The sequence below is a fragment of the Artemia franciscana genome, chromosome 7, assembly GCF_032884065.1.
Source record: "Artemia franciscana chromosome 7, ASM3288406v1, whole genome shotgun sequence".
Lineage (NCBI taxonomy): Eukaryota > Metazoa > Arthropoda > Branchiopoda > Anostraca > Artemiidae > Artemia > Artemia franciscana.
The window spans coordinates 31,356,581-31,378,578 of NC_088869.1; the positions used below are offsets into that span (position 1 = coordinate 31,356,581).

Genomic DNA, 21,998 nt, shown 5'->3' on the forward strand with positions numbered 1-21,998 from the left:
AGTAAGGAGCGACCCGGCTCAATAGTAACCAAAACTCTAAAAAATTGAATATTGGTATCAATAGCTACATCAAAAGAATCGCATTTTAATGCTGATTTTAAATATATAAGTTTCATCAAGTTTAGTCTTACCTATCAAAAGTTAAGAGTTAATTTGCCTTATTTAGGAAAATAGGGGGAAACACCCCCTAAAAGCTGTATGATCTTAACGGAAATGACACCATCAGATTCAGCGTATCATAGTACCCTACTGTAGAAGTTTAAACCTCCTATCTACAAAAATGTGGAATTTTGTATTTTTTGCCAGAAGACAAATCACGGGTGCGTGTTTATTTGTTTGTTTTTTTGTTTTTTTGTTTTTCCCAGGGGTCATCGTATCAACCAAGTGGTCCTAGAATGTCACAAGAGGGATCATTCTAACGAAAATGAAAAGTTCTAGTGCCCTTTTTAAGTGACCAAAAAAATTGGAGGACATCTAGGCCCCCTCCCACGTTCATTTTTTCCCAAAGTCAACGGATCAAAATTTTGAGATAGCTATTTTGTTCAGCATAGTCAAAAACCATAATAACTATGTCTTTGGGGATGACTTACTCCCCCACAATCCCTGGGGGAGGGGCTGCAAGTTACAAACTTTGACCAGTGTTTACATATAGTAATGGTTATTGGGAGGTGTACAGACGTTTTGAGGGGGATTTTATTTTGTTTGGGGGTGGGGCTGAGGAGAGGGGGCTATGTTGGAGGATTTTTCCTTGGAGGAATCTGTCATGGGGGATGAAAATTCAATGACAAGGGCGCAGGATTCTCTAGCATTACTATAAGAAAATAATGAAAAATAAATATGAAAACGTTTTTTCAAATGAAAGGAAGAAGTAGCATTGAAACTTAAAACGAACAGAGATTATTACGCATATGAGGGGTTCTAAAAATACTTTAGCATAAAGAGCGAGGTATTTAGGAGGAGATAAATACCTTGCTCTTTATGCTAAAGTGTTTTTAGTAATTTCAACTATTTATTCTACGGCTTTTCTGGTTCAGGGGTCATTCTTAAAGAATTGGGACAAAACTTACGATTTAGTGTAAAGAGCGAGGTTTTAACGAGGGTACAAACCACCTCGTATACAAAATAAAAATATAAGGTTATGAAAGTTTGTTACGTAAGTTAAATTTTAAGTTACGTATATTTTTTACTAATAAAAACGTTCGTTAAAAATTAAAAGTTCTAGTTGCCTTTTTAAGTAACCGAAAAATTGGAGGGCAACTAGGCCTCCTTCTTAACCCCTTATTTCTCAAAATCATCTGATCAAAACTAAGAGAAAGCCATTTAGCCAAAAAAAATTAATATACAAATTTCATTTTAATAATTTATGTGTTGAGAGCCAAAACCAAACATACATTAATTCAAAAACGTTCAGAAATTAAATAAAAAAAACAAATTTTTTTTAGCTGAAAGCAAGGAGCGACATTAAAACTTAAAACGAACAGAAATTACTCCGTATATGAAATGAGTTGTCCCCTCCGCAATCCCTCGCTCTTTACGCTAAAGTTTGACTCTTTGCCACAATTCTACTTTTTAAAACAATTAAAAGCTTTAGCGTAAGGAGCGAGGGATTGCGGAGGGGACAACTCATTTCATATACGGAGTAATTTCTGTTCGTTTTAAGTTTTAATGTCGCTCCTTGCTTTCAGCTAAAAAAATTTGTTTTTTTTTTATTTAATATGTGAATAGAATGAAGAATAGAAGAACATAGTAAGATATCTTACTTTAAAACATAAATTACATGTGGTTTCTTCTCCACTCTATTTGACATTATCTTTTTTTTTGTTTTTTTTTTCTTGTTGAGTGTGTTTTTGGATATTTTGTTTTTATTAGATTTGACATTTTCATCTTCTTTTTCGCATGATAGCTGCTGAAAATAAGAGTCAAGGTCAAACAGGTTAAGGTCAGGGTTCTTTCCTTTTTTGAACATTCGTGCCTTAAAATCCTACGCATATTTAATGAATATAGCATTTATTTAATACAGGTTTTTTAAATCACAGGATTTCAATTTTGAGAGTGGAATGTTGGGGGGGGGGGGAGAATAAACGTTTTGAACATTACTCCCAAATTACATTTATTACATACTTTACTGTTACTTTATACCTTGATAAGTGTATTAAACTCTGCTCTTAGAAATACTTAAATCAAATATACTTTATAATGCCAAAAAAGGAGATGAACTTCCTATTGATTATCAAAATAGAAGTGTAATCCTCCCTGATGCTAGTGGCTACTGTCTGAGGTAAGTTATGTTTTTGGTTAGGCTAATATTTTAAATTGGAGGTGGATAAAGTAACCAAGCGAAGTGATTATTTGGTTACCATCGCTTTTATTACCAGTAACGGTGATTATTTTCCCACCGAATACCAGCACTAGTAGCCATTGTCTTGATTGAGTTTTGATTTTCTTTCACCTACCGTTTAGATGAAGGAGGGGGGAGAAGTAAAATAATTAAGCTTGTTGCTTTAAATCTTGAGAATTTTTCAGACCTTATGAGTAGATTTTAGGTTATTCCTAAACTCTTAGTGGCAACCCAAATAAGATTTTTATAGTAGCAATGTCTCACCTGCAGAAGAATAAGAAGTAGGGTCCTGTAGACAGCATAACAAGAACAGCCACAGTGTCTTCAGCACGTGGTTTACACATAAACCTTAATACCACCATGAATAGTACCATACAGCAGGATATCAAGAATAGAACGCGCGAAGGTGCTGTCATCTACAAAAGTTAAGTTGAATATGATTATCAGATTTTAAGGTAAAAAAAAATCACAGAGCTCATGGACCTTGCCCCTGTTCGAAGACGAAACAGAGAACAAATATCCATTCTATAACCTAAAGGTTGTTATAAATTTTAACTGAATATTTCGGACGCATATACATTGTCCATCATCAGCAGTAAGACTGCTGTTTTAGTGCTGTTATGTTTTAATGCTGATGATGGACACTGTATATGTGTCCGAAATATTCAGTTAAAATCTTATATTTGTTTCGCTGTCGATTAAAGGTTTGATCCCTATTTTGAACTGTTATGCTTTCGTCATGGAAAGGCAGTGAGGTATTCGAAGTTAATTACTAAATAATTCGCATATTTTAATTTCGCTGTCATCCACAAGTATAAAATTTAAAACATGTCTAACAAACTTTAGAGTCAAAATAATTTATGAGCCTTTTGGTTTTATTTCATCTCCTACTCTTCAAATCCCCACCATCTTAGCCCTAAAATAAGAAAAACCGTGAAACAAGTTTAACAAAACTTTAAATAAGACTGTTTTCAAATAAAATCTATCCAAACTAACTTTTTTCTAATGGTTTCAATAGTGGAAGCGAGTCAGTAAATAAATAGCTATTAATAAATCAAGTCCTCTACATAGATTTTCTGGTATTTTAAGTATAAAATCATTAATATGTAATTACATTAGTCCAGTCTAATCTTTAAATTAATCCTGATCCTTAGGGTTTTTTTTTTTTTTTAATTTAAAAAGATTAGATTAAAACACATGTTTTATAGAGAAATTAAGAGAAATCTGAATAGCGAACTTGACGTATTTGACTTTTTAATATTTTGCTTACCCTTGTCGATATAGTGATAAACATTAGTGATATAGCAATAGGGATGTTACACTTACACTAGAGAAGTGGAAAATAAAAAATCCCTCCATTTTTCATAAGGCCCAATAGCTTGAATATTTCCTGAAAGTTTTAAAAATGTTTCAGAAACAAAATATTAAAGCCAAATCGGTTCTTTCAACAACTTATCAGAGACGGCAATATTTTCAAAATATGGGTTCCGGTGGCACAATTTTAATGCTAAAGAGTGAGGTTATAAATCGAGGGCGTCCCCCCATATACCTAATAATTTACGTTGGTTAAAAGCTTTGATGTTGCTCTAAAAAAACTCGTTAAAAAAAAAATGTTTGTATTTCAGAAAAATCCCGATAAAAATCCATGTAATGAGTCACAAACCTTATTTACTAGTGTTATGTCTACTTGTCTTTACAGATGCATTAAACATAAATGAAAACTATTCCTCCAATTTCTATCTTTTGGGCCTTTATGACCTGAGCATTGACTTAGCTTTGTGAGTCCGCCCATAATAGTAATAATACAAACAACAAGGGGTAAAACAATATAGAATCAATAAAAACAATATACAATATAGACGGTATATGTACAATATATACAAAAGAAAGTATATATACATATACATATAGAATATATAATAGTATATACGCATATACAATAGAAAGTATATATACAAGATATACAAAAGAAAGTATATATACATATACACATAGAATATACAATAGTATATATACATATACACTAGAAAGTATATATACAATAGAAAGTATAGAAAGTATATATACAATATAGACGGCGGCATTTTTAAAATCCTTAAATGATTATTTTGGCTCTTTATTCAAGGACCGTCCGCAGCAAAGGAAATTTAAAACTATAAGATAGCTCTTTTAACAAAATGTGAATACATTGAAACTACAATTATAAATATTAATTTATAATTAATCTAGGCCTAAATTAATTTATAATTAATCTTAACCTAAGTTGATCTTTTAATTAATAATAAATAAAAATTAATAATATTAATTAAAAGTAATAAATCAATAAATTAATAAACAATAAATTAATAATAAATTAAATTAAATTAATAATAATTTATTAATAATTAAATTAATAATAAACTAAATTAATCTAGTTAATCTTTATAATTAATCTTAACCTAAATTAATTTATTAATCTAGGAATAAAATATTCCTAGAATCATAGCTTCAAAGCAGTTCAATGAGGACTGAAGAAAAACAACACAAAATAAGGCAATTTATTCAGGTAAAAAACAAAGCAAAAGTATTTGATTTTAATACTATTCTTACATATTTTGCAGCCAACCAAAAGGTCTCTTTAATTCATTGGTATTAGTCATTTGTTTTGCAATAAAACTTGTCAAATAATTTTTAGCTAAATTTGCATATAACGTTTAGTATATACACCCACCAGATCCCTATTTAATAAAATTATAATTATTTAATTTAAGCTGGTTTGAGTGGGAATAAAAAATTTCGGTTCGAGATGCATATTTTGGTATTTAAAAATACAATATTAAGCTCTTTGCTGGTTACAGTTAATATTACATCAATCACCCACCTATTATTAACTTGAACAAAATTACCAAGTTTTCAATAAACATTCGCCTTCCTAAATACCATCCTTCATTAGCTGCACCAAGGAGGTAGAGAACAGCACCAGCTACGATAAGAATCTCAGTGCCCCAACGAATATAATCAGCAACGTGAACCACCTAAAATTCGTTTGACATTTATTTAACAAAACACAAACAAAATAAAAGGCAGTCCAAATAAGTCAAAGTAAATTTGCCCTAAACAAAAAAAAAAAAATCAAGAGTAGAACCTTAATAATTTTTTTTTTTTTAGACTCTCACAAATATAAATTTTAAATTGCATTTGGCAGTCAAAGTAGACAATATAAAATAAAAAACATACGCCGAGAGTCACAGTATTAAAATCTAAATTACCGCTAAATTACGGTTTTAAAATCTAAATTACCGCATTAAAGTAGTCATAAAACCCTTCATCAAATAAGAGGACTTGAATTTAACTACTCTTTGGCAACGAAAATAGCTCTTACAGTTAGCCTATTATTCTGTATTAACACAGCCAATTGACATCTGCTTGGGACCATGGGTCCCAAGGTTCAATACTAGCTCCCGCAGGGCCGATTGGGGAAGGGGATCTCTCGATTCAATTCATCCTAGAGAAGTATCTGAGGATGCTAGGGAATAAAATTCGTGTCTGGTTTTTATGTTGTTGTTTTTTTTTTTTTTTAATCTATCCTGTTGTGCTAAAAGACTCGTGCGTGAATTTTAAACAGATCAACTAGATCTAACATATCCAACTTTCTACAATATTACCAGATAGATTAAAAAAAACTGAGAAATACTTAAAAAAATTAATATTTTTATGACACAGTTTCCTTATAATCCTGTTTCAAGATTTTTTTTTTCATTCCATGAAAATCAACTACCAAAGAACTGACCAAACTTTTCATAATTTGGTCACAATTTACTGCATAGGTTCCTCAATCTTTGCATTTTCGTGGGCTTTTAGAAATACATATTTTAATATGTTAAGAGGTTTTCTTATTTTGAACATACTTTTTAGTTTCTGTATTTGTTTCAGTTGATCTATAAATGAGGTTCTTTGCATTTCACGAAACTAACATTTGCTGGTTGGATAAAATATTTAATATCTTGAACCTAATTTGCTATGTTTTGATAATATTTCCATACTTGATTTAAATTTTTCTTTGATAATTCGATTAAATTCATTATCAGTATTTTTTTTTACATAATTTCTACACCTTTATATTTATGTAGTGTTTTTGTGTTACATAAAAATTGATACTTGACGACTTGATCAAAGTTTTCATAATTCTACCACAGTTGTTGTGTTCAACATCACTCCAGAATGATCATACTTTTCATATTTGATCAAAATTTTGATCGTATTTAATCATGTTTGATCAACATCACTCCAAAATGATCAAACTTTTCATATTTGATAAGACTTTTGGTCATATTTAATCATGTTTGATCAACATCACTCCAAAATGATCAAACTTTTCATATTTGATCAAACTTTTGATCATATTTAATCATATTTGATCGAATATTTGATCGTATTTGATCAAATGATGTTCAAACTTTTCATATTTGATGGAAAGAACATATTTTCATATTTTGAACGAAGTCGAAAATAGTTCATCAACTTTATAATTTATTAATACATAAAATATGCTTCTTTTTTCAGGTCTATCTATATTGCGTTTATGCAACAATATTCCTTTGTCATACTCAATAACGGCTTGAATAAAACCGTCTTATGAAAAATGATTGATTTGGTTAATGTGTTTTCCTTATGACATTTACTTTATGGAATTTATTTTATCTTCTATAGAGAAGAGACACAAAGTAAACTATTAGACCCCCCCCCAAAAAAAAACCTGCTTACTCAATGAAAATCAATCTTGCAAGACCCTGATCTGAGAATTGTCTAAACGAAATTTAGAAATTAATTAGCTGATGTAAATTGATGATACACATGAAAATGGGTTAAAAACTAAAGAATAGTAAAAAAAAAACTGTAAAAAGGAAATAGTAAAAAGTAAAAAGTTGAAAATAAGACTTTTTCTACCTAAAAGTATATTTTTTCTACCTTAAATTCTCTATTTCTTACTTGCAGTTGTGGATGGTTAATATCTTGGCAACTGCGCCTCTAAGACCTCGGTTCCACCTAACTCCAAATCTCATTTACCCCCCCCCCCCCCCGAACCAAAATTTTGATTCTTCGACAATCTTGCGAAAACTAAGATAAGCCTGCATAATTCAACATCCACAGAAACAGGGTAGTTTTCTTTAGTATATGTTTCAATTATGAAAAACATATTTCATTAATTAAAAGTTAAACAATATGGCTCATTATTCACTTTTAGCTGTAATTTTTGTTTGATTTGAGAAAATTAGCTCCGACTTTGCCCACCCCCCAGGGTTCTGACGAAATTACGCCACTAAAATTAATAAAGTAAACACTACACAAATAACGGGAAAAATGAAAGGGGGGGGGGGAAAGGCATATAAGAAAATTTGATTTCGGATCATCTTAAGTTAAAAAAAAATATATATATTGACAGCTGAATTTGTATCTTAAGTCAAACAGCGTTAAAATTAAAATTAAATCATTATCATAACATTGGTACAAGATCTAATAACAGGAAAAGCAACAGAAAACAACCAATAGCTACATAAAAAGGCTTTTATCAAATACTAAGATAAAACATGTAAGTCAAAACTTGAAAAATAAACTCTGGAAAAAAATGCGTTACCAGTTACCAAAGGAAAGAAAATGTCAATAAAACAAGTCACAATAATTATCATGACAGTTCATCAACTGGAAAAAGACAAAGGAGTCCAATTTGGTTTCGGACCCACATCACAAATTATTAAGGCATTCAATTATGCAATGTATTAACCTCTTTCGGAACCTCTCGGAAAAAAAAACATGAATCGGTGTGTAAATTGAGACAGCTGAGCAGGCTGAGTGGAGAAGACGGGATAAAGTGGGATTTGAAAATCAAGAAGCATGTGGTTTTGCAGAAGGAATATCCCTCCTTTGTTTTAGGGTGGTGAAGCGTGCAGCTTTAAGAATGAAGGAGTGATTTTAAACTCTTTGTGAATGATCTTAAAGAGACCTTTTCTAAGCCGAATCAATTTTGTTACTAAGAAAGCTGCGGATGCCAGACTGGACATGTGCATTTTTGTAATGACACGAAAAAGGGTAAATAGGAAAAGAGGAAGTGGCTCCTTGGCTAATTAAATTTATTTAGCTATTTAAGCAAGGTCTATAATGCATTTGTTTGGTTTTTTTATTATTTAATTTACAAAATATAGCATTTATATCAAACAGTTCGTGGTAACGAAATTTAGTAAGGAGCGACCCGGCTCAATAGTAACCAAAACTCTAAAAAATGGAGTTTTGATACCAATAGCTACATCAAAAGAATTGCATTTTAATGCTGATTTTAAATATATAAGTTTTATCAAGTTTAGTCTTATCCATCAAAAGTTAAAAGCCTGAGAAAATTTACCTTATTTTAGAAAATAGGGGGGAACACCCCCTAAAAGTCATACGATATTAACGAAAATCACACCATCAGAATCAGCGTATCAGAGAACCCTAATGTAGAAGTTTCAAGCTCCTATCTACAAAAATGTGGAATTTTGTATTTTTTGCCAGAAGGCAGATCACGGATGCGTGTTTATTTGTTTATTTGTTTGTTTTTTTTTGTTTTTTTCCCCCATGGGTGATCGTATTGACCCAGTGGTCCTAGAATCTTGCAAGAGGGCTTATTCTAACGGAGACGATTTTCTAGCATTATTTAAAAAAGAAAACAATGAAAAAATAAATATGTAAAGTTTTTTCAAATGGAAGTATGGAGCAGCATTAAAGCTTAAAACGAACAAAAATTATTACGCATATGAGGGGAAATTACGAATAAGTCATTACGTCATTACGAATAAAAACATTCGTAAAAATTAAAAGTTGTAGTTGCCTTTTTAAGTAACCAAAAAATTGCAGGGCAACTAGGCTTCCTCCCCCGCTCTTTTTTTCTCAAAATCATTCGATCAAAACTATGAGAAAGCCATTTAGCCCAAAAAAAAACGTGCAAATTTCGCGTTAATTATTCCTCTGCGGAGAGCCAAAATCAAAATATGCATTGATTCAAAAACGTTCAGAAATTAAATAAAAAAACAAGTTTTTTTTTAGCTGAAAGTAAGGAGTATAGTTTTTTACTGTCTTAAAAAGCAGAGTTGAGAGAAAGAGTGAAACTTTAGCGTAAAGAGCGGGGCGTTGATGAGGAAGCAGCCCCTTTCATATACGAAGTAATTTCTGTTCGTTTTAAGTTTTAATGTCGCTCCTTACAGCTAAAAAAACTTGTTTTACATTTAATTTCACTTAAGATCATTGTAGACATTAAGGACATCAAGGAGTTTAGCTTGTTGCATGAATATTTCGAGGGAGGGATATATTTGGCGAAAACGAAAGTAGATTACAGAAAAATTATAGTTGTGATATTCTAGCTATAATATACAGCTTGAAGACCTTTCTTTTTGTATTTAAATTTGGGTATAAACGTGCTTCTTCCATCTTTAAATTTTTAAGGGGAGGGACTGGGTAAACTAAATTTCTAAATTCTTTCTAATTTCTAATTTTTTTACTTTCATTCTTTTAGGGCCAATATTTTAACTCTGTCGATTTTAAGTATTGTTCGATTAAGTTTTAAAACTTCAGCTTGAAGTTTCAACTCATAGTTTTCAATAATTTCAATAAAATTTCAATAGTATAATAATAATATATAATATAATATAATATAATAATAATAATTTCTCAAAAACGATTTTGATTCCAAAATCTAAGCATAAAAAAGTCAACAATACAAGAAATAAATAAAAAAGTTGGAATTTAGAATGTAACTAAGCACACATGATGTAAAAATAATTAACTTAAATGTAGCTTAAATTTAAAGGAATTACCACATTTTGCTAAATAACAAACTCCTGTTCTCTAAAGTACTATTTTGGTATTTGTGGTAAAATTACTATATTATTATTATTACTATTTTTGCTATTATTTTTTTCTCTTTCTTGGCCTTGATGATTCCAGTATCATAGTAGTAGCGGTAATAGTAGGAGTAGCAGGTGCAGTGCTAGTGTTGCATCAGTAGTATTAGCTTTAGGAATTGTAGTAGCATTAGTAGCTGACGTAGCATGTGAAAGTTTCCTTTTTATCAGTCTAACGTCCCCCTCATAGTGCCTTGAAAGTCTCGGGTTGATACGGTAAGCCGTTCCAAAGATATTGATGATACGTCCTTTTGACAACCGGTGTATACATAGTACGTTTTGATTTAGTCGAGCTTTCTCTTCAAATTTCTCCATATTTTCACGTCAATACCCTCAGCCTTGGCTACAGAAGCAGTAGTTGCAGTGGTAGTAGTTATAGTAGTAGTAGTGGTGTTAGCAATAGTAGTAGTTGTACTAGTAACCACAGTAGTAATAGGATCCAACAAATATTGCCTCTTTAGTCAATTGATCACTCCCCTCATCATTTCTTGAAGTTTCAAATTAATACAGTCAGTCATTCCTGAGTTACGGCCTTTTGACGACCCATATGTACATAAAGTCTTTTGATTTTGTTTCAAACTCCCCTCAGAATTCTCTCAAAGGTTCATTTGAAAGCCCATTCGTATTTTTTGATATTAAAGGTTAAACATGCCCACCTTTGTCAGTAACTTATAGGGGTATATTCACCAAAAAGCAATGCAACAAATAGCTAATCCTTCTTAAGCTTTCGCCTGCTTGGGGTCACCCCAACAAATATTATGCTATACTAGATGGGTCCCAGTGGCTTTGCCGCCGGGCCCTATTATGGCACGCGGCAGACTTCTATATATGGATTCTCATTGTCCCTTGTGTTCCAGCCGCACACAGTGCTGGGTCCCGGTGGCTTCACCACTGGGCCCAAGCATGACACTCGGCAGGCTTCTATATATACATTCTCATTGTCCCTTGTGCTCTAACCGAAGACAGTGCTGGGTCCCGGCGGCTTCGCCACCAAGTCCAAGCATGGCACGCGGCAGGCTTCTATATAGGGATTCTCATTGTCCCTTGTGTTCTAACTGCAGGCAGTGCTGGGTCCTGGTGGCTTTGCCACCGGGCCCCACAGGCCCCGGTATGGCACGTGGCAGGCTTCTATATATGGATTCTTACTGTCCCTTGTGTTCTGGGTCCCGGCAACGCTAAGTCATTTTGGATCGAATTGATGATGTAAATTGGACATTCCTAATCTGGCCCTTTCTCTTTTAGCCGCAAGCCTGGTTTTGCGTCGCACTGGTGTTGCCTAGTTTTATCTTTTTTTTTTATTTTTTTGACGTCATATTTTAGTTTTTTTTCTTTTTTAGTTTTTTCTTTTTTAGTTTTTAGTCTGGTCCTTTCTCTTTGAGACGCGAGCCTGGTATTGCGTTGCTCCAGTGTTTCGTTTTGGTATTCAATTTTTGGTAACATATTAGGATAATTTCTTTTTGACATTAATTGACACTTTGACAATTTTTCTTTGAGCAGCAAGCATTTTAAACATCAACAATTTCTACTAAACTTCAAACTTTTGGTTTTGTGTTTTAAGGTTTTCGAATTACGTTTAATCCATTGTAAAAATATAATAGAAATATCTGTGCAATCACCAGTTTTTTAAATTTAAAGCAATTTAATAATTATTTTATTTTGACGTTAAATGACATTTTGACAAATTTTCTTTGAGCAGCAAGAATTCTAAACTTCAACAATTTCTACTAAACTTCAAACTTTTGGTTTTCTGTTTTAAGGTTTTTGAATTACGTTTAATCCATTGTCAAAATATAATAGAAATATCTGTGTAATCACCAGTTTTTTAAATTTAAAGCAATTTAATAATTATTTCATTTTGACGTTAATTGACATTTTGACAAATTTTCTTTGAGCAGCAAGAATTCTAAACTTCAACAATTTCTACTAAACTTCAAACTTTTGGTTTTCTGTTTTAAGGTTTTCGAATTGCTTTAATCCATTGTCAAAATATATAGAAATATTTTTGCAATCACCAGCTTTTTACATTTTAAGCAATTTAATAAAATTTAAAAAGAGCCTCAATTTTTTGATCTCGTGTAACGGTAATAACGGTGTAACCGTAAAGATAGTGTAACGGAAAGACGGACGGACACTACATTTTTATATAGATAGATATAACAAATATTGTCCGTAAATAATGAGCTAATTTTATAGTTTACAGCCCTTGCCCTGAGGGCTGGGGGGGACATCCTCAGAGACATAGTTATGGGACCTTTCAACTATATTGAGCAAAATAACTATTTCAAAATTCTGATTGAATGTGTTAGGGGAATTGATGGGCTGGTTGTCTTCCAATTACTTTTGACTTTTAAAAAGGACTTTAAAACTTTCTATTTTGAATCGAGTCAGCTCCTTCCGAAGTTTCTACTACGACTCCATCTATATGAAGTGCTTTAGTGAAAAAAATAATATATTGTGCCCACATCGCTGTTTATTAAGAGCAATGCTATTGTGCTGCCTATGTTATTATGCTATTTTGTGATAATTTATTTCTTATATTTGCTGGTATTCTTTAGATTTTAGTGTTATCTTGTTGTCGTTTTGTTACCAATAGGCTCCATTCTTCTCTTTTGTCCTACATAATAGCATTAGGTATCGTTAAAGTAATATCTCGCTTCCTAGATAGTGTTAATTTTTCTTTTTAGAAATCTTGTGTGTTTGTGTTTAGACCTGCAAATTCAAATAAAACTACAGAAAGTCAGAAAAGCTTCAAATTAGATTGTAATCAGATGCATAGGAAAAAAAAACAACCAAAAACAAAGTAAAACAAAGACAAAACAGATTTTAAAGAAAAATTGTCTGTTGCCCCCTGGGGGGAGACTTATGTTAGAATAACCTCACTGGAGTATCTTACCACCTCCACCAAGCCCTTATGGCTGTAGACATACTTTATGATGATTTTTCATTTTCACTGAATGTATTTATTGAATTTAAAGAAAAATTAAAGAAACAATATATAAACTTATAAGTAACTTAAATGCTTCGGATATGTAATAATAACAGTGCTTAAGGTGACTTTTGTTATTAGAGAGCCTTTAAAGGAGAAAAATCTCATTTTTCCTCTTTGCAGAAAGTAATGGATGCGATTTATTAATCCAAAAAACAACTACAAACACTATACAACATCAAACACCCCCTCCCCTGCAAGACTATATGAACGGGAATGAAAGAGCACAGCCTTGTTCGCAAATAAAATATACAGAACAGTTCCCGTTTATACATGACCAAAAGGGATAAAAATAAGTAAATAATTTAATTATTTACTAAGTAAATATTTATTAAGTAAATAGTAAATATTAGGGATTTAATAAGTAAATAGCCAGCATAAAATAAGTAAATAAAATAATCTAAACAAATGCGAAGGATCATCTTAAAAATAAATAAAACTTAAATAGCTAGTGCGACAAAAACATATGCTTAAAATTACTTTATATTCATAGTTGTAAAAATAATGTTGGTTTTTTCATAATGCATGACCGATTGTGCCTCGAGCTCCTTATAATTTGCAAATATGTTTTTTTTTTTGGGGGGGGGGGGAATTTGCCTCGCCTGCCCCCTTCTCTAACCCCTGGTTCCAGGCTCTTTTTTAAAATTTTCCTAGATTTGTTTTCGCAATGGACTTTAAGTATAAGGATTAATTTAAATAATAGCTACAGTTTCCGAATCAGCTTCAAAAGATTTTTGTTCTCACAAGATTTTTTTTAACGCCCATTTACTATTGGCTGTGCCTAGCTTTTGAATACGTTGAAAATATCGCAGCAACCATAATATTTTCTGTTGTGTATGGCCAACTCGGTCTCAAGAATGGCATAGTTGTGTGGAATCACATACGTCACGACCACAACAAACGAGCCACAGCATAATTTAAAAAAAACGTAGCCTAAGTTAAAAAAAAAATACTAACTCTCCAAAGCCGACACCTGTCTGTGTTGTTGAACCTTGGGCTTTTCGCCGATGTTCCCTGGCTGAAAGTTACTGAAGGACGAGTAGTAGGAGGCATAGTTGAAACACTGTCATAGGCAGTTGCATTAACATCTGGCGATGCTGTATCGTTCTCAGCTGAGTCAATATATTCATAAAAATATTCATCGGGTAATGTATCTGTTGCTGGTTCATCCTTACTCGGTTTTCCGAAACCTCCCGGCCTCTTCTTCTTATATCTAAATTCACCAACACGGTCGTCATTCATTCCAATTCCTAGATCTTCAGCTTCATATTCAAATAAATTACTTGGGTTTCCATCTTCTTCACCATTTTCTTTTAGAATGCTGAGAGGGGATGTGAAGTAAGATCTGTTAATCTTGCCACGGCTTTTCATGACACCACGTTTTTCTCGCTTTTCTCCAATCAAGGAAACCTGATTACCTGCAGTTAAGAAAACCGATTATAAAAAAGACTCGGAAAGGAATCCGATAAAAGAGATATAAATGACAGGACCGTGCCAAGCTTTGCAAAAAGGAAACTTAATTAAACAGGATATGACTGGGGATACGAATGGAATTGCAATAGCTTTAATGTGAAACAAAATTATCAGCTTCAAGAAAGTAGGAATTAGGAATAAAAAACTTAAAACATAACAGCTTAAAAATATATGACCTATATTTAAAACAAAATTTGTACTTGTGTTATCTATAAGGTCATTGATGGGCCATCGAATCAAGGGAATCAATTATTGCAAGTGTGGGAGTGCGGATAGCAAAGGATGCGTACCAGTCTACAGCGCATAAAATTTGCATAAAAAAATAGTAAAAAAGAAATTGTGTTACGGATCTCTGGCCTTATAAAATAATTGCTTAATTTTTCTTGATTATTTTTTAGCTAGAACGCTTAAAGCTATAGAAAAAAAACAGCATGAAAAATTGTTTCATAATGTATTCAGAAGTCAATATAAAAGATATTGATTTAGTTGAAAAACATCATATGCTTTAATAAATCTCACTTCAATACAGATTGCTGGAAAAAATTGTACACTGCAATAAATTAGGTAATTTCAAAAAAGTTTTCCTTGGAATGCAGAAATTAGAGATCAAATTCTACCCTCTCCTCCACCAATATTTCTGTTAAATCTAAAACTATAAACTATCTAAACTATAGAAACAAAATGAAGTGTAAGAATATGTTGGTACTGCAAAATATAAAAATTCACTGTGAAAATCTAGGGTATTCCAATCATAGTTAGGCACTTAAATGCCCAGCGAACACAATTAGGATCATCCAAATTGTTTAATTATTAAAATTAAACGAATTTTAAATGCCAAAGGATGCCTTACCCCTTTGGCATTCTAAAGTGTTATCCCTATAAGTAGTACCATTTTAAAAGAGACCAAGGTCATCAAACAGTTCGTGGTAACGAACTGTAGTAAGGAGCGACCCGGCTCAATAGTAAACGAAACTCTAAAAAACGGAATTTTGATGCTAAAAGATATATTAAAAGAATCGGATTTTTATGCTGATTTTAAATATATAAGTTTCATCAATTAGTCTTTGTCATCAAAAGTTACGAGCCTGAGAAAATTTGCCTTATTTTGGAAAATAGGGGCAAACACCCCCTAAATGTCATAGGATCTCAACGAAAATCACACCATCGCACTCAGCGTATCAGAGAACCCTGTAGAAGAAACTTCAAGGTCCAATCTACAAAAATGTGGGATTTCGTATTTTTTGCCAGAAGACAAATCACGGGTGCGTGTTTATTTGCTTGTTCTTTTTTGTTTTTTTTTCCCATGGGTCATCGTATTGACCAAGTGGTCCTAGAGTGTTGCAAGAGGGCTCATTCTAACGGAAATGAAAAGTTCTAGTGCCCTTTTTAAGTGACACAAAAAAATGGAGGGCACCTAGGCCCCCTCCCACGCTCATTCTTTTCCAAAAGTCCACGGATCAAAATTTTGAGATAGCCATTTTGTTCCACATAGTGGAAAACCATAATGACTATGTCCTTGGGGATGACTTAACCCCCCCCCCAGTCCCTAGGGGAGGGGCTGCAAGTTACAAACTTTGATCAATATTTACATACAGTAATGGTTATTGGGAAGTATACCGACGTTTTCAGGTTTTTTTTTGGTTTGGGTGTGGGGTTCAGGGGAGGGGGCTATCTCGGAGGATCTTTCCTTGGAGGAATATTTCATCGGGGAAGAGAAATTCAATGAAAAGGGTGCAGGATTTTCTAGCATTACTATTAAAAAAAACAGTGAAAATTTAAACTAAAAAAAGTTTTTTCAATTGAAAACTATTTATAGTAATATATTAGAATATAGTAATGTCAACTATTTATTCTACGGCCTTTTTGATTCAGGGGTCATTCTTAAAGAATTGGGACGAAACTTAAGATTTAGTGTGAAGAGCGAGGTATTAACGAGGGGACAAACCCCCTCATATATATAATCAAAAATATAAGAATATAAAAGTTTGTTATGTAATTTAATTCTTAAGTTACGTATATTTTTTACTAATAAAAACGTTCGTTAAAAATTAAAAGTTCTAGTTGCCTTTTTCAGTAACCGAAAAATTGGAGGGCAACTAGGCCTCCTTCCCCACCCCTTATTTCTCAAAATCGTCTGATCAAAACTAAGAGAAAGCCATTTAGCCAAAAAAAGAATTAATATGGAAATTTTATTTAATAATTTATGTACGGAGAGCCAAAATCAGACATGCATTAATTCAAAAACTTTCAGAAATAAAAAAAAAGGAAGTTTTTTGAAATGAAAGTAAGGAGCGACATTAAAACTTAAAACGAACAGAAATTACTCCGTATATGAAAGGGGCTTTTCCTCCTCGATACCCCGCTCCTTGCGCTAAAGTTTGATTCTTTTTCGCAACTCTACTTTTTAAAACAATAAAAAAAACTTGCTTGTTTTGGTTTAATCAGGCAAATAGGGTGACAAGAGTAGTGATACGCATGGTTTCCCAGCAACTGTGATGTGCATTGATGACCACAGAAAAGTGGACATGATTTCTTGGTGAACAGAGCTTCAGTGATAAAATAAAATATGAAAAACTTAATAAACTGGCTTAAATTTGTATTCTAAGTTAGTTTTAAAGCCCGTTTCTACTAATAGTCGAAAATATGTTCTATTAATAATTAAGCTTATTTGCCAATATTCCTGCTAGTAATCTATACCAAAACTGTGTCAATTCAAGAAGAAGTACAAATAATGCAAGAAAAAGGAATTTCATGAAAAGTAAAGGACATCTTTGAAACTTAAAATTTAAAACTAAACTTAAAATTAAACTTAAAACGAACAAAAATTAACATTAACAATGAAATCAAACTGAAATTAAACATAAAGTACCATGTCTAAAGGTATTGTTGCTACCTCTCATAGTCTCAAAAGTACATTGTGTCATATTTGCTACACTGAAAATTAAACATGTTTCTTTTTCAGTATTCTTTGTTATAACAAACGAAATTAATTGAAATTCCAAAGTTGTTTTTTTTAATATCAGTTTATTCGCAATGATAAATTTAATTTTGTTAGTTTAATATGCAATGCATTTTCAGCAATGTTTTTTTTTATCTATTTGTACAATGTATTTTGAAAATCGATTGTCAAAATTTAAGTTTTAACTTAAATTGTTTATTTAGTTTTCAGTAAAGAATAAAAGAAATTCTACCCTTTCAAGGTAATATGAGGGAATGCAACACCACACTTGTTTGAGGCCAAATTTCCCGAAAAAATTCGGATGCGACAATTCAATTAGTTTCAAAGTTTCAGAAAAAAATTCTCCTACCCTTTTAATATATGTCGAAAACAAACCAGCCAAACCAAATCTTCTATATAGTGTTCAGTGAAGGAAAAACAACCCGCTAGCCTTTTGAGAGTGTGAACAGAGGTAAAATTACCCTTATTTATTGTAAATTGTCTTCTAAGTTCGCATCATTCTTAATTTCAATTTGTGTCCCTTAAAGTTTCATTTCTTAATTCATATCCCTGAATTAGATCTGACATATTATATAAACAAATTTTTACTCTTTTTAATATCTTTCATTTGATGTTTTCTCTCTAACCTCTTTATAAAGCAGTCTATAAATAAGTTTTATGTTTATACCTATAGATATACTTATTTGCACGCAAAATTTGAGAAGATTCGTACTCTGATTTGAGGTTTTGATTTATTTTAAGCCTATTTTGGCTAAATAAAAAAACACAGGTTTCTTCAAAACAAAACTACCCTTAAAAAAAATCACACATAATTTTATTTTTAAAAAATATCTAATGAAAAGCACCTTTTAAAAAGTATTGATAAGTGAAAATTCTGACTGCAATTTTGGATTCAAGTAAAAATTTAGCAAAGCTAATTTTTGTCCTAAATACTCTGTTTGTTGCTGCAGTCGAATGTAAGAAATGAATACAATTATTATGAAAAATTCAAAATTCAGAAGACCTTGGAAAATTAAAAATTTTGAAGAACTGCTTGAAATGAAATTATTTGTGATTTAAGGAAATCCACAGCTTTTTTTCTTTTTAATGAAATTTCAAACCCAACCATTTATTGGTTCCACCAAGCTTAATATACCCCTTGTAAAATATGTTAGATCAGATGTCTTACATTGTTAGTTCCTGGAAAAAAACTCTTAACTCAATTATTATTAACTCATTTTCCTCAACTCACCAACTGGTAGGTAATTTTTTCAAAAATCAGTTGAGTTTGTGACTTATTTTTTGACTAGTTCCAAACTTCATCAACGTTGAATGAGATCAATTTGATATCTATGTTATGAAAAGTTCCACATATTTTACCACTCCTCATTTTCACTCACATTCATAGTTTCCCGCGAAACAAAAAATTCTACTTTTTAGTCGATTTAGAAAAGGAGTTATATTTTGTGTATCTATTATTCCTAGGCATAACTTCTATTCGGTTATAGCTACCCATATCTACCCGATATAACTACCCTCTAGAACAGAGGCGCCATTTGGGGGGGGGGTGGCAGGGATGGGCAAATGCCCACCCCATGTTTTCCAGGGGGCCCAAGCTTCCACCAAAAAGGGTCCTTTGCCGGCCATAATAATAACACTATTTGCTATTAACCATTGTAAACTTTGAAAGCAGGTTAGATACATAATCTAATTCTCAAGTTCTGTCAAATGCCCGTTTCCTAGATGATTATATTAATTTTATAAATTCTGAATATTTGCAGTAATTCCTCTAAGTTGATACACTAAAATTGGTCAGTTCCTGGCCTATCATTCCTTGATGGAATCGTTCCTTGTTATCTTCCAATTGCACTACATAGAAGCAATTACGCGAGCGACGAAATCGCTGTCTCAGCAACTCCATGCCGTCGCCGTCAACTTGGTTATTTCTCTATCGCGCACCCTGATCCAGGCCACAAGAAGCAAACTCACCGACCTGCGTTCAGATGCTTCATTTGTATCACTTTTCAAGAAGGCTAAAGAGTTTGAAACAGAACTCGAAATTGAAGTACCTGCGGTGAATGGACCCGCGACTAGACCCTCCTCTGTTGGTCAGAAAGGACGACCTTGAAGAATTCAAAAGTTCACCAAGCATCGGAAACAATTTGTGACAACTTTGATGCTAGGAAAGTATTTCATCGAATCTGGAAATTGGACGACTACCTTGGCGGATGAAATGAAGCAAGAATACTTCAAAACTTTTGACTGTCTACTAGCAGAATTTGACAGAAGATTCACAGATAACTTGCCAGTGCTGAGTACGCTCGAAGCTTTGGATCCAAGCTCAGCCAAGTTTATGGACACAGAGCTGCTCAAGCTTTTCTCTTCTCCTTAGGGCGAGATGGGTATCGACAGCATTCTTCTCAAATCTCAAGCTGGTATTGCCAAGCGTTTCTTGCTCAATGAGGAGAAAAAGCCGAAAAACTTCCTAGACATTGTCGACCATCTTCAGGCATTACCAGTGGCTTACTCAGAAGTAATTAAAGTACTTCGTGTTGCTGCCAAACTTCCTGAGACAACAGCGAGCAATGAGCGTTTGTTTTCTAGCCTAGAAATAGTGAAAACTACCTGCAGTCTGCAAAAGGAGATGATCGTCCCAGTCACCTTCTTTTGATATTTGCAGAGAAGGATTTAGTAAAAAATTTGGACTACAGCCAGCTTGTTGACGATTTTGCAAAGATGAAAGCACGGCGGTTCCCCTTGTTACCTTGAATGTTGTTATATTTTTTTTATCTTGTTATGTTTTCCTTTTTGTAAATATATTTGATCTGAAAGATTTCTGCTGAAGGGACACTGAGGTTTTGGTTACAACCCTCAGCATAACAATGAAGGTTACTTTCAACGACGTATTGTTTACTTAAATAAGAAAGTTTCTCGCTGAGGAATACCAGCCTGTAGTCTGGTTGAATTTTTCACTTGCAGTTTAATCACTTAACCTCGTTGATTGTATTCTTCGTTGTTATAATTAATCTTAGAGGTGAGTGTGGCTGAGTTCCACATTTGGTTACAGTACATTTCCGAGCAGCACACGGGTGCTGAAAATGCATTTTTACTTAGAATATTTGATCAATGTGCTGCCCAAACCCGGATTTTTCTTACGCGATACAAAGTGAATCGGGGGGGGGGGCAGATGGAGTTCATGCTCACCCCAAGATTTGGCCCAAATGGCGCCTCTGCTCTAGAAATTATCATATCAGCTTGAATACACAAAGTAACATACCTTGAATCCGAATTTCAGTAAATATCCTATCTGTTTTCGACTCGATGCCATCTTCTGTTACCATCCCAGAGGGCGCTGTGTCTAAAGAGTTTGGATTATCTTCTGTCTCTGTGTAGCCTAAAGATAAATGTGTCTCATAAATATTAATAAAATCTTGAAAATGTATTGTTTACGAAAGTTGATTCCATTATGATAATGCTCTGAGATTAAATAAAGCTTGATAATGTATGGAGATAAATTAACTTTGCTGTCTTTGGTTGATGATGAAGGATATTAGATTATGGAAATGGCTGTAGATATCAAGAATAAACAAGTGATTGCACTTCACGAGAATTTGGGGTGGGACATGTATATTCTAAAATTTAAGGGTTATTTTGTATTTTATTTTTCAGTAAAAATACCAGAAATTGGTTTCAATAAACTTTACGTTGTAAGGTACTTAAATACTTGGTAAAGATATGTTAAAGGAGATAAGTAATTCTTACAATAGAATTGATGGTTTGCGGGAAAAGGAATGTTCAAAAAGGTAGAAATGGTAAAGCGAACAAAAATTAAACTTTTAGAAAAAATATAAACATTTAGAGATTTTTGAAGAAAAACAGGCTAAGAAATTCTTACCCCAAAAGGGCTCATTTGGAGCAGTTTTTTTTATAAACAGAGAATCATCTTACCGATGTCTTGAGGGCAGGAAAAACATATTGTACGGACTAAGATTAGATTGATATGCACATATATTTATTATTTAAAAATATATTCTATCATGTTATTTGAATAGTGCCTAACCAAAATCAGGCAGGTGTATTAAATGGAATAATTCTTACATTACACAATGAATCATCAAAAATTCTTTTGAAAGAATGATATCGGAGGAATAGCAGGTAAACAATCTTTAAAAATTTAAAAGAGGAAGGGTAAAATATTTTCTTATTTTATTAAAATAAAAAAATGTGTTCTTAAAAATCTAAGGGGAGGGGGATAATTTTAGGCTACCTCTTTTCTAGTTTTTCGAAGAAACTAATTTTCAAAACATAGGGAAGAACCCAAGATACCCTCAAGTGGCACCTCCGAGGAAAGGA

General features: G+C 32.6%; 1 protein-coding gene across 1 annotated transcript in view; it reads right to left on the reverse strand.

Annotated features, from left to right (window-relative positions):
- LOC136029668 (uncharacterized) overlaps positions 1 to 21,998 on the reverse strand; it is a 147,808-nt gene that overhangs the window by 48,312 nt on the left and 77,498 nt on the right. The window contains exons 7-10 of the mRNA XM_065708172.1: positions 20,923 to 21,039; positions 14,192 to 14,652; positions 5,224 to 5,352; positions 2,603 to 2,754 (exon numbers count right to left, since the gene is read on the reverse strand). Of these exons, the coding sequence (XP_065564244.1) occupies positions 2,603 to 2,754; positions 5,224 to 5,352; positions 14,192 to 14,652; positions 20,923 to 21,039 (859 nt within the window). The remainder of the gene's footprint in view (positions 1 to 2,602; positions 2,755 to 5,223; positions 5,353 to 14,191; positions 14,653 to 20,922; positions 21,040 to 21,998) is intronic.